The sequence below is a fragment of the Euleptes europaea genome, chromosome 19 (assembly GCF_029931775.1).
Source record: "Euleptes europaea isolate rEulEur1 chromosome 19, rEulEur1.hap1, whole genome shotgun sequence".
Classification (NCBI taxonomy): Eukaryota; Metazoa; Chordata; class Lepidosauria; order Squamata; family Sphaerodactylidae; genus Euleptes; species Euleptes europaea.
The window spans coordinates 11,608,687-11,621,156 of record NC_079330.1 but is presented as its reverse complement, the minus strand read 5'-3'; the positions used below and the strand labels follow the sequence as shown (position 1 = coordinate 11,621,156).

At 46.6% G+C, this 12,470-nt stretch overlaps 1 protein-coding gene across 1 annotated transcript; it reads left to right on the top strand.

Annotated features, from left to right (window-relative positions):
- Positions 1-3,187: 3,187 nt before the first annotated feature.
- CASP9 (caspase 9) lies at positions 3,188-12,320 on the top strand. The gene is made up of 10 exons (XM_056865354.1): positions 3,188-3,343; positions 5,374-5,587; positions 5,784-5,858; positions 6,977-7,014; positions 7,931-8,107; positions 8,637-8,726; positions 9,613-9,760; positions 10,331-10,510; positions 11,209-11,318; positions 12,226-12,320. Exons 1-10 carry the CDS (start codon positions 3,212-3,214, stop codon positions 12,316-12,318), a joined length of 1,257 nt encoding a protein of 418 aa, XP_056721332.1. The 5' UTR covers positions 3,188-3,211; the 3' UTR covers positions 12,319-12,320.
- Positions 12,321-12,470: the final 150 nt, after the last annotated feature.

Genomic DNA, 12,470 nt, shown 5'->3' with positions numbered 1-12,470 from the left:
TTTAGAAAGGCCTCGACGCTGATTGGTTGCCTTTTTAGCGGCCTCGACGCGGATTGGCTAGTTTGGCTGATCGCTTTCCTGCTCCGAGTTTATTGCTGCGGCGGCTGAGATCAGGGCAATTTTTTAAAGGAAGGGGGGGAAAATGCCACATTGTCAACGATAACGGAAAAAACAAACAAATCCCTCCCCGAAATACTTATTTAACCTTAACCTCCACGCCTACTGTGTGTGTTGTGCCGTCAAGTCGCTTCCGACTCATGGCGACCCTATGAATGAAAGTCCTCCAAAATGAATGAATGGAAGTCCTCCAAAATGTCCTATCTTTGACAGCCTTGCTCAGATCTTGCAAATTGAGGGCCGTGGCTTCCTTTATTGAGTCCATCCATCTCTTGTTGGGTCTTCCTCTTTTCCTGCTGCCCTCCACTTTTCCTAGCACGCCTACTACCCCTCTGCATATCACACCTAGGGCACTTTCACACAGCCCACATAATAATGCACTTCCAATCCACTTTCACTGCACCTTAACGATCATTTGCAAGTGGATTTTCCTTTCCTTTTATCCCTTAGAAGCTCCTTGATCAATTGATCTGGAGCAGCATATATCTAGTGTTGGAGGGATATAAGGGCTGAAACAAATCTTGCCACTGACAATGTAGCCTTGGGGTCCCTATCGCTTAGTAAAAAAGGCGTTGTGTCAGTCACAGAGGCATTGGGTTTGTATATTAAAAGGGGGGAAATATAGTGTGATCGAAGTTCCTCGTAAAAGCGGCATTCCAAAAGGGCATGGGCTAATGAGTCAATAGAGCCAGAAGAGCAAGGGCAGATCCTGTCTGAGTATGGTATATTCAGAATTCTGCCCTGCATTACCATAGAAGGGTTAGCATTCAATCTAGCCAAGCAAAAAGTTCTACAGAGATGAGGAGTTGTCAGATAATATGTATAGGCAGGCAGACCATGTGGAGGGGGTATTCCGAAGAACTGGGCAAGTGGATTTTGGCAGTTCACACAGAAAAATCCATCATCATAGTGCATTGTAAGTGCATTATTTGGGCTGTGTGAAAGTGCCCTTAGTCTAATCACGCCTGCTAAATGTTATTCTCTTGCTTTTATTTGTTTTATATTTATTTATTTATTGTATTTCGAGCCCGCCCTCCCCCGGGCAGGCTGTGCTCAGGGCGGGTTGCAACATTAAAATTTCCAGTATAACAATAAAATATATGAAACCATAAAGCAACCCAATAAATTTAAAAGAGAGACACTGTCCTTCAGTGTTATTCCTCTGAAGATGCCTGCCACAGCTGCTGGCGAAATGTCAGGAAAGAAAATACCAAGACCACGGTCACACAGCCCGGATAACCTACAAGAACCGATGAAGTCTGACCGTGAAAGCCTTCGACAATAATTTAAAAGATGGTCGTCGTATATAAGTGCTTACTGTAGCAGATGAGGCCAACCATAATATATAATTGGTTCGGCTATCCACCCTCAAATAGATTATAAACTGGGGGTGGGGAGTAGGGAGGCCAGCACAGATCTCACTTGGTCTCACCTGCGGCTGTCCTCAACCATAGGCCTGGAGCAGTGGTTCCCAACCTTTTTTTGACCAGGGACCACTAGGACTTTTTTGTTCGGTGCAGGGATCCCAAGGTTCAAAATAAAAATTCAGAGAATTTGAAAATAAACTTTAATCATAACTGTTAGTTAAACATTAAACTTAGAATAATATTTGAATATATATATTTTTATAATAGAGAACTTTTAATTGAAAATATTAATTTATTATGGGTTTAGAACTTTGTTTTGCGGACCTTAATTTAGTTCTCGCGGACCCCTGGGGGTCCATGGACCCCTGGTTGGGAACCAGTGGCCTGGAGGAATAGCTCTGTCTTACATGCCCTGCAGAACTCCTTCAGGTCCTGCAGGGCCCTGATGTTATTAGGCAGAGCATTCCACCAGGCCGGGGCCAGGGCCGAAAAGGCCCTGGTCGAGGACAGCGGCACACTCCTCAGGCCGGGGACCATCAAAAGATTATTGTCAACAGAGCGTAATGCTCTTCGGGGGGTATGCCAGGAGAGGCAGTGCCTGAATTCACATTGGGTGTCTGAATTCACTTTTCTCTACTTAAGGATAGGTGGACTCACATTCTAGTTGTATCTGAAGAAGTGAGCTGTGGCTCACGCAAGCTTATACCCTGCCAGAAATTTTGTTAGTCTTTGAGGTGCTACTGGACTCTTGCTCTTGACTCGGCCTTCCATCCTTCCAAGGTCAGTAAAGTTGCTGGGGGTAAAGTGCAGATGACTGGGGAAGGCACTGGCAAACCATCCCGTAAACATAGCCTGCCTAGTAAATGTCATGATATGACATCACCCCACGGGTACGGTGTCCATCCTCCAGGTACTAGCTGGAGGTCTCCCGTTATTACAACTGATCTCCAGCCGATAGAGATCAGTTTCCCTGGAGAAATTGGCTACTTTGGCAATTGGACTCTATGGCATTGAAGTCCCTCCCCAAACCCCGCCCTCCTTAGGCTCTGCCCCAAAAACCTCCCGCAGGTGGCGAAGAGGGCCCTGGCAACCCATGGGTCAGTAATGGCCCGGTACTTGCACAGGGGACCTTTACCTAATGACAGACTAACATGGCTCCCCATCGTGATCTATTTAACCTTAATTCACAGTGGGTAGCCGTGTTAGTCCGTCTGCAGTAGTAGAAAAGGGCAAGAGTCCAGTAGCACCTTAAAGACTAACAAGAATATTTTCTGGTAGGGTATGAGCTTTCATGAGCCACAGCTCACTTCTTCAGATAAGAAGAAGTGAGCCGTGGCTCACGAAAGCTCACACCCTACCAGAAAATATTTTTGTTAGTCTTTAAGGCGCTACTGGACTCTTGCCCTTTTTCTACTATTTAACCTTAATTCAGCCATAGGGTTAAAAAAAAAAAAAAAGGTTTCTAAAGGAGATTCCAACGTGAAGCATATTCCAGCTTGGATTTAATAGAAGCTAGGAGTAGAACTCACTACGACAAGCAAGTCTCAGAGGGTCAGCCACATCCCTTCCTTGGCAGACCCACCAAACCAGAAGAGCTGGGACTCTCCTCTGGCTTGCCCGTATGCCCTTATATGGACTGTGACGCTGAGCTGAGGGCGGGGCCTGTGGGCGGGGTTCCCTTCGCGGAAGGAGTGCGGGTGCCTCTGCTTGCTGCCTCGCCCGGGGCGATGGAAGAGGCGCAGCGTCAATTGCTGCAGCGCTCGCGGTTGCGCCTGGTGAAGGAGCTGCAGGTGGAGCCCTTGTGGGACCTACTGGCGCACCGAGGGATCTTCACCCTGGACATGATCGAGGAGATCCAGGTACCCCGGCTGCGCGCGGAAGCGTTGTGCTTAAAGCATCTGTCGCTTCCCTGTGGGCCTCAAAGACTCCTTTGGAAGTCCTGCGGCAATGCCAAGGCGTTTGGGATTTCCCCAGCTCTGCTCTGAATCTGTTTTTTTTTTAAATAACATTTTTAATTGTTTTTTATAGTACAGTAGTTTCCATCATTCATTAAGATAATTATATAATATAAACAATATTTCTCTATTCTATATAACTAATTAGTTCATATATTTACGTTGACTTCCCTTCTCTCCTCCTCTTTTTGATAACTTTATTTATGAGACACTGTCCTTCAGTGTTACTACTCTGAAGATGCCTGCCACAGTTGCTGGCGAAACGTCAGGAAAGAAAATTCCAAGACCACGGTTACACAGCCCGGATAACCTACAAGAACCAACTTTATTGTCACCTTTGCATTTAGTAGCTCTGCTCTGAATCTGGAAGGGGGAGGGGGGGAATGCGTAGCCCAATCTCCGAAGTTTCCTGGTCCGTGATCTTTTTTTTCCGTACATACATGGTGATCCTTAAAGGCAGCTGCTACACACTGGCTATAGTGCTGTAGTGCAGTATCACATAAACACATGAAGCTGCCTTCTACTAAATCAGACCCTTCGCCCATCAAAGTCAGTAAGGTCTACTCAGACTGGCAGCGGTTCTCCAGGGCAGGGCCGGATTTAGGTTTGATGAGGCCCTAAGCTATTGAAGGTAATGGGGCCCTATATATGTCCAGCTGTCCTTTGTCAACAACAAATTGTTGCTGTTTTTTGTGTTGAATATATGCTACATGGTAATTTATGGACCTAATAGGTATCTAAAGCCATTTGCACATAACAAAATATATATTTTATCAAAGTAATTGTTGAACTTTTGGTCACATCATGAGACAACAAGAGTCACTGGAAAAGACAGTCATGCTAGGAAAAGTTGAGGGCAGCAGGAAAAGAGGAAGACCCAACAAGGATTGACTCAATAAAGGAAGCCACGGCCTTCAATTTGCAGGATCTGAGCAGGGCTGTCAAAGATAGGACATTTTGGAGGACTTTCGTTCATAGGGTCGCCATGAGTCGGAAGCGACTTGACGGCACTTAACACACACACACACAATTCTTGAACTGAAATACAATTTTTTTCCTTTAAATTTTTTTGGGGGGCCCAAGAGAGTGGGGCCCTAAACTATAGCTTGTTTAGCTTATACGTAAATCCAGGGTCTCAGGCTGAGGTCTTTCACATCACCTACTTGCCTAGTCCCTTTAACTGCAGATGCCGGGGATTGAACCTGGGACCTTCTGCATGCCAAACAGATGCTTTACCACTGAGCCACCGCCCCTCCCTTATCCATGATGTGAGAATGCTGCTTTCAGTGGCACATGTGCAAATCCATTCTAAGACCAGCGATAGAAACTGGTGTCTTCTTGGGACTGTAGCCCACAGCAACTCTGTCTAATTTCCAAGAGTCCCCCCCCCCCCAATTTCTGATGCTGGAGCAAAAACTGTCTTTGCTGCCCTCTTTTAAAAAGTTTGGGGAAGTGCCATGTAAAAGGGTTTTTAAAAAAAGGAAGGCCAGTGAAAGAAAATAAAACGGGGGTCCAGTGGCAACTTAAAGACTGACAAAATTAATTCTGGCAAAAGGTTTTGTGAGTCAGAGCTCAATTCATCAGATGTATTGGAGTCCGTCAGGCTGATACATTTATAGTCACAAGAATAAAATGAGTTGTTCTGAGAGCAGTGCTTAATAAAGAGGTGTTGACGCTTGTAGTTCTCAGTGATGGAGATTAGGACAAAGGACTTGTGTTACTGTGGGCCAATAAAATTATAATGTACTGTTGGAGAGTAGAAGTCTGGCTAGCCTCTCAGCTGGGATCAGTTATTTGCACCGGGTGACTCTAGATGCAACATTATTTAAGCCTCTTCATTCCCCCTTGAGCATACACCGAGTTTTCAAATGCAAAGGCATAGGGCCTATTCTCTGCATTTGCTGGACGTCCCAGAAGGGATAACTTGTCTCCAGAGAGCAGGTACTCGAAGGGATCAAGCCAGGAAGTTGATCACAGACCTGCAGACCCGAGGAAAGGAAGCGCTCCCTGCTTTCATCTGGTGCCTCCACGAAACTGGTCAGGAGGAGCTGGCGACTCTACTGAGCGAGGGATGCAGCCAACCACCGTCGCGCCCAGTCCATATAGAGCCGATTGTGGTCCACCCGCGTGCTGGACAAGTTGACCCAGGTACGTCCTAAGTGGGCTGATCTTGGTTCAGTTGGAGCTGGGACTTCTGCGCTCAAGTTTGCTTGTGGAGCTGGGTGAACATGATGACACAGCTCTTGGATATCTTTACTCGTGTGTGTGAGCATGTGTGTTTTGAAAAACGCCTTGGCTCTGTGCAGAAGGAGGCTTAGGAAGCCCGTTTATCCCATACTTGCAGGTACGAAGACAAGCAAATATTTACCTTCCCCAGCCCAGGAGAGATTCCGAGAGCCAAGTCGGGAAACCATTCCGGGTAAGCACTAAATTGTTTCCTGATCATCTGCTTAAATTCTGCTTGTTTTTATTTATTTATTTTTAATTCAATTTATACCCCGCCCTTTCCCAACCAAATCGGGCTCAGGGCAGCTTCCAACAGTTAGTATATATAATACAATACAATATAATTAAAACATAAGTTAAAATCGGTTCTTGTAGGTTATCCGGGTTGTGTGACCGTGGTCTTGGTATTTTCTTCCCTGACGTTTCGCCCACAGCTGTGGCAGGCATCTTCAGAGGAGTAACACTGAAGGAATAATAAGTTAAAATAATTACAAAAATGCTAAATTATGCTTCAGATGACAGTCTAACAAGGGAAGCTGCTGATCAGCATAGAAAGTACTCACACATTTCAGAGAGGGCTCTGAGTGCCACCTCTGGCATACGTGCCATAGGTTCGCCACCACTGATATATACAGTGACCAAAAGCTCATGGCAAAGCAATAGTCCAAATGAGCTTTAATCAGGGTGGAAAAGACCAACACCATCAAAAAGGTCCCAATCCACCGAGAGGACTTCAAACGGGTAAGACCAAAAGCTTGCAGATCCCAGCTGAGTGGTGATAACTGGCTGCCCGCGTCGGCAAAGCTGTGCTGAAGCGATGGGTGGGCTGAGGAACACCATGCCCCGGCGACAGCAAGCACACAGCACGGAGATGGAATACTCCGCCACCCCCGCACGGGGGAAGGGGGGGCAGGAGACTGGGAGGGACCCAGAGACGGGATGGAAACGCTTTTTCCAGAATAAAGTCCCGCGTTTTCGCTAATAATTTAGCTTCACCAGCCACTTTCCCATAAGCGTCAATCGACCAGCAACTAGGTTCTCCAGAAAGATTCTCCGCTGATAGACTCACGTTTATTCGCTTAATGTTTTGTGGCATTTTTATGCTCAGAGTAGTTTTTTTGTGCTGGGTTTCCTGAACTTTGAATGCTTTCACACTGCTCATTTTATTGTGATTAATTTTGTTAGCTGCCTTAAGCAGGTACCCTGGAAAGGCGGCACAGAAATCTTCTAAAAAAGAAATAAGGAGGCCATTTTCCCTCCTGTTTCCTCTTACTGGATCTTGTAATTTAGCTCCCCAATGCTGTTTTTTAGGTCCTGTGGAAGAGAGAGCAGCAAGGAATGATGACATGGTTAGTTTTTTTTATACATATTTTTTGTGGTTTAATTCAGCTTTGCTTTTCCAGCATGGAACCGTCGGTCCCTCTCCTCTGTCCCCCACCCCCATCATAGATTCAAGAAGCAGAATTTAGAATTTTTTAGTCTAGTGTCCCTGTGAATTAAGTACTCTTCATTTGCTAACCAGCTGGGCCTGCGTGGGGTGAGAGTTCTTAGCATGGGCATACTCAGTATTACCAGGAAGCAAGTAAGGAAGTTTGTGGTGGTGGAAAGCTCCGTCCAGTCACAGCCAACTTATGGCAACCCCATAGGGTTTTCAAGGCAAGAGACGGTCGGTGGTGGTTTGCCATTGCCTGCCTCCGTGCGGGCTGAGAGAGTTCGGAAAGAACTGTGCCTGGCCCAAGGTCACCCGCAGGTTTCATAGTTAAATTGTGGAACTCCCTTCCCCAGGATGTGGTGATGGCTACCAGCTTGGAAGGCTTTAAGAGGGGAGTAGACATGTTCATGGAGGAGAGGGCTATCCATGGCTACTAGTCATAATGGATACTAGCCATGATGCAGACCTATTCTCTCCAGGGTGAGAGGAGCATGCCGAATATATTAGGTGCTGTGGAACGCAGGCAGGACGGTGCTGCAGTTGTCTTGTTTGGGGGCTTCCTAGAGGCCCCTGGTTGGCCCCTGTGTGAACAGACTGCTGATGGGCCTTGGTCTGATCCAGCAGGGCTTTTCTTATGTTCTTATGTTCATGTGGAGGAGCGGAGAATCGAACCCATGTTCTCCAGATTAGAGTCTGCTGTTCTTAACCACTACACCACGCTGGCTCTCAAGGGAGTCTAGCACAACATTAATTGGAGTCAATTGAACCAGTTGCATCCTTGGGAATGTGCAGGTTTTTTAAACCCAGAAGTTAACTCTTGTGTTGCATTGCAGGTTTATGCCTTGAATTCTGACCCCTGTGGTTACTGCCTTATTATCAACAATGTGAACTTCTCCAAAGAGTCGGGCCTCGCCACCCGCACCGGCTCCGATGTGGACTGCGAAAGTCTAGAAAGACGCTTCCGACGGCTCCATTTCAAAGTCTTGACTCGACGAGATCTCACAGCTCAGGTTGAGAACCAAACAACGGGCAGTGTCTTTGCAGTGGCCGTTTCCAATATTTGATCACAAAGGGCCAGCCGTGCCAATAAGTCTTCACGCGGCTCGGTTCAGACGCCACGCATGAGCGTGGTCTGTTTCAACAGAGCTCAGTTTTTTTGACCAGGATTCAGCTCACAGGCAGTCCACCGTTCTTTAACCACTACACCACGCTGGATCTTGAGATTGGGACCCCCCCAAAAAGTCCTATATAGGGGGCTCCTTCCCAAATTAAAAGGCAAGAGCTGATGATAGCTTTCCCTCCTCCTTCTCCTCCATCCTTGCTGCTGTGTCCCCCCGGATTCTGCTCATCTTTCATTCTAAACCTTTTGTGATTAAGAGGGTGTTGATTCTCATCAGCTCGGGTCTGCCTTTCAGGAATGTATCCCTAGTCTCCGGTTTGCAAAGGGGAAGGAAGAAAGCATTCATCAACAGAAATTTTTTTAATGTGAGGTGGGGGGGGTTAATGGGTTTTTTTTTTTTTTTTTTGGTAAATGTCTAGGAAATCATCCGGGAATTGCAAAGCCTGGCGATGCAGGACCACGGATCTCTCGACTGCTGCTTGGTTGTAATCCTTTCCCACGGCTGTCAGGTAGGCTTTGGAGAGTCAGCGCATGACCACAAACCCCTTGGGGCTGATGTGTTTTGTTTATATCATTCTGTACTGTGCCAAGTACATAAATGTGTGATATAAATCGTTCTTCTGCACATGACTTTAGAAAGAGTTTTTTGTTTTTGAAGAAGAAGAAGAGTTGGTTTTTATATGCTGACTTTCTCTACCACTTAAGGGAGACTCAAACCGGCTTACAATCACCTTCCCGTCCCCTCCCCATAATGGACACTGTGTGAGGTAGGTGGGGTTGAGAGAGCTCTAACAGAGCTGTAACTTGCCTTGGTCACCCAGCTGGCTTCATGTGGAGGAGTGGGGAAACAAATCCAGTTCACCAGATTAGCCTCCACCACTCATGTGGAGGAGGTGGGGAATCGAACCCAGTTCTCCAGATCAGACTCCACCGCTCCAAACCACCTCTCTTAACCACTACACCACGCTGGTTTATATCACACATTTTTGCACCATCTGTGATTAAAATCTGGTAATGCATAATCAGTGAAACAGACAAATACATTTTGGTTTTCTACAAACATGTCCCAATGGCAGGATTTAATCCAGTGTAGTTTGGGGGTGGAAAGGAGGACAGCTAAGTGGGAAGCTGTATGGGACGACTGCAGGAAGCGACGAAACTGAGACTTTTGCGGGAACCACGCAACCTCTAACGGCCTGAAGACTACAAGCTTTTTTTAAAAAAGTTAAAATTTGCTGAAAACCCCATTTGGTCCCGAAAGAGAGGACCAAATGGGGTTCTGTGTTGGGGACCCCTGTGCTAGACCATCTGCGAGGAAAGAGGGGACAGATGTACTGGGCACTTGACTTTGGCTGGTTCCCAGACTCAGCCAGTGGATTGTTTCCTTTCTTGCAGACTAGGCACCGTCAGTTCCCCGGCGGGATCTTCGGTACAGACGGGCAGCCCATTGCCGTGGAAACGATCGTCAGCTACTTCAACGGGTCTCACTGTCTGCTCCTGAGGGGGAAACCCAAACTCTTCTTTATTCAAGCTTGTGGGGGAGGTGAGCATACGAATGAGCAGCTGCCCCAGCTCTGTTCCTTTCCCCCTGTACTAGTGCAGTGCAGTGGTTAGAGAGGCGGACTAGGATCTGTATGACCTGGGCTCAAATCTCAGCTCTGCCATGGAAGCTTGCTGGGTGACCTTGGGCCATTCAGACGCTCTCAGACTAACCTGCCTCACCGGGTTGTTGTGAGGATAAAACTGAGGAGAGGAGAATGCTGTAAGCTGCTTTGGGGAGAAAGGCAGGGTATAAATAAATATAGCACGATGCCGAAGAAGCCATGTTTACTTCAATGCCGCGAAGCCTGGGGTTCAGAATAATTTCCGTGGAAGTACATAGAATACAATCAGTACTTACAAGAATTAAGTGTTTATTAGTGTTTAGGATTGGACTAGTTAGTTCTTAAGATTGACCGTCTCCAAAGGTTGCAGTGTGGTATAAGTCCTACAGTTTGGATGCCTTTTGGAGGCAACCTTTTGCCTGGAAGATATGCCCTTTCAACTGGTGGCGTAAGAATGCTCTTTATGGCTCATCTATTCATATGCGTTGCGCACGTTTTTGCCTTTCTAGAGCAAAAGGACCCAGGATTCGAGGTGGAGTCTGGGCCTTCTGTCGATCAACGACCCGGAAGCACTCTCGCTTCTGACGCGACCCCCTTCCAGACACCTGCGGGAGACTCTGATCAGCCAGACGCCGTCGCCAGCTTGCCCACCCCAAGTGACATCTTAGTGTCTTATTCAACATTTCCAGGTGAGCGCCAGTGACGTCAAACGCTGCTTGGCCATACACAGACATGAAATCCCCAAGGCCATTTGACAGAGGCTATAAGAACAGAGAAAGGGGTTAAACAGGGCTGCATTCTTGCGCCATATCTGTTTAATTATTATATTAATGATATATTAATATAATATAATATGTGGTCTCATACCTGTCTAGATCAGAGTTTCATCCCCCAAAGGATGCGGGTAAACATATTTCCCTTCTTCTTTATGCCGACGACGCTGCATTGCTATCGTAAACCCCCATTGGTCTTAGGAGAGCACTGCACTCATTTCCCCAGTATTGTAGGGATAATTGCTTAGAGATTAATTATTCTAAGATGAAAATAATGGTATTTGCTAAGAGACCTAAAATTTATTCATGGTTTATAGATCGTATTGAACAGGTGCATCGTTATAAATACCTGAGGTTACACAGACATAAATTCAATTCTCATAATCTCCAGTTAAGGATCTCGTAGGAGTTGTTGGGAATGATCTTTCTCTGACTCTTCCGAGCATGTGTTAAGGACTAGGAACTTTTTAAAAAAAATTAAAAGTCAAGATTCTTAGGAAGCTAAATTCGGCACCCAAGACCACATGTTGTGAATGGTCTGCCTTCCTGTGGGATTGCCAACCAGAACGAGAAGGCTGGTTTCTTACGTGGCTTTTCTTTCTTCTGTTCCAAAGGGTTTGTATCCTGGAGGGATAAACTTAGCGGTTCCTGGTACGTGGAAACCCTGGACCATATCCTTGAACAGTTTGCTCATTCTGAAGATCTGCTCAACATGCTATTGAGGGTAAATCCAGCATGTACACACACACGATCCCTTTTTGCTATGGTGATGTTACTGGTACAACTGCCCATGCTGGAATTGTATTTTCCTAGCTGGGATTCTGAAAAGAGCACTTGCAACTGTTCTTTGCCATCCTGGTTTTATAACTTCTGTTGCAGGTAGGGTTGCCAGCTCCGGGTTGGGAAATACCTGGAGATTTTTGGGGTGGAGCCTGAGGAGGGTGGGGTTTGGGGAGGGGAGGGACTTCAATGCCACAGAGTCCAATTGCCAAAGCAGCCATTTTCTTCAGGGGATCTCTATTGGTTGGAGATCAGTTGTAATGGCAGATCTCCAGCCACTACCTGGAGGTTGGCAATCCTAGTTGCAGGACTGGTTTTATAGCTAACTCTGTTGTGAAAGGGTCTCAAACCCGGTCATAACTGACCCTCCTTAATTCAAGAACAAAACAGCCGTCTCACCAATTCTAATAATCCCTACTGCAAAGACCGAAGCCGTCAGAGGTATTTGTGACTAAGAGGCCTTGGCTCTCTTCATCCAAGAGCTTGAGGGTTTTGCTCTGGGGTGAGATGGGGGCAGGAAGTCTCCCCTCCTTAACACCATGTCTTTCTGCTTTCTGAAGTATACTTTTTGTCCAGCTAAAATCAGCAGCATGTTGTTCTTGCATCCAGAAAAGTATCTGTTTGAGACTATGGAATGGTAAGAATTGCCCAATTTTAAGGGCACTGACATGCTTTCTCTTCATGAGACCCTGTCCTCAGCATGCCTCTGGATTGGAAGGGAGCCAGAGTGGTGACTCATGCAGCAACACAACCAGTGGCTTGGCTGGTACAGGAGATGGATATCCGAGGGGCTCTCTTTTTGTATGCGAAACCACAGCTATGGATAGCAAGGGCTCTTTTCTCTTCCCCAGGTGGCAAACTCGGTTTCTGCAAAAGGGAAGTACAAGCAAATGCCCGGCTATTTCAACTTTCTCCGCAAAAGGTTCTTCTTCATGGCCAGATGATATCCCAATACGAGAGGCTGTGCCGGGATGAAACAGTTGTCCCAAAAGAGACCCTCAGAAGTTGTTCCGTGCTGGGACACGCCTCATGTGGAATGGATGGATTCACCTTCTCGCCTTACCTTTGGGGAAGAGACTCATTACTGTGAAAAGAC

Excerpts from the sequence above, each read along its gene's own strand:
- CASP9 (XM_056865354.1), top strand. The coding sequence starts at position 3,212 with ATGGAAGAGGCGCAGCGTCAATTGCTGCAGCGCTCGCGGTTGCGCCTG. Across the intron at positions 7,015-7,930 it reads CAGCAAGGAATGATGACATG|GTTTATGCCTTGAATTCTGA; the intron begins GTTAGTTTTTTT and ends GTTGCATTGCAG. Across the intron at positions 8,727-9,612 it reads TCCTTTCCCACGGCTGTCAG|ACTAGGCACCGTCAGTTCCC; the intron begins GTAGGCTTTGGA and ends CCTTTCTTGCAG.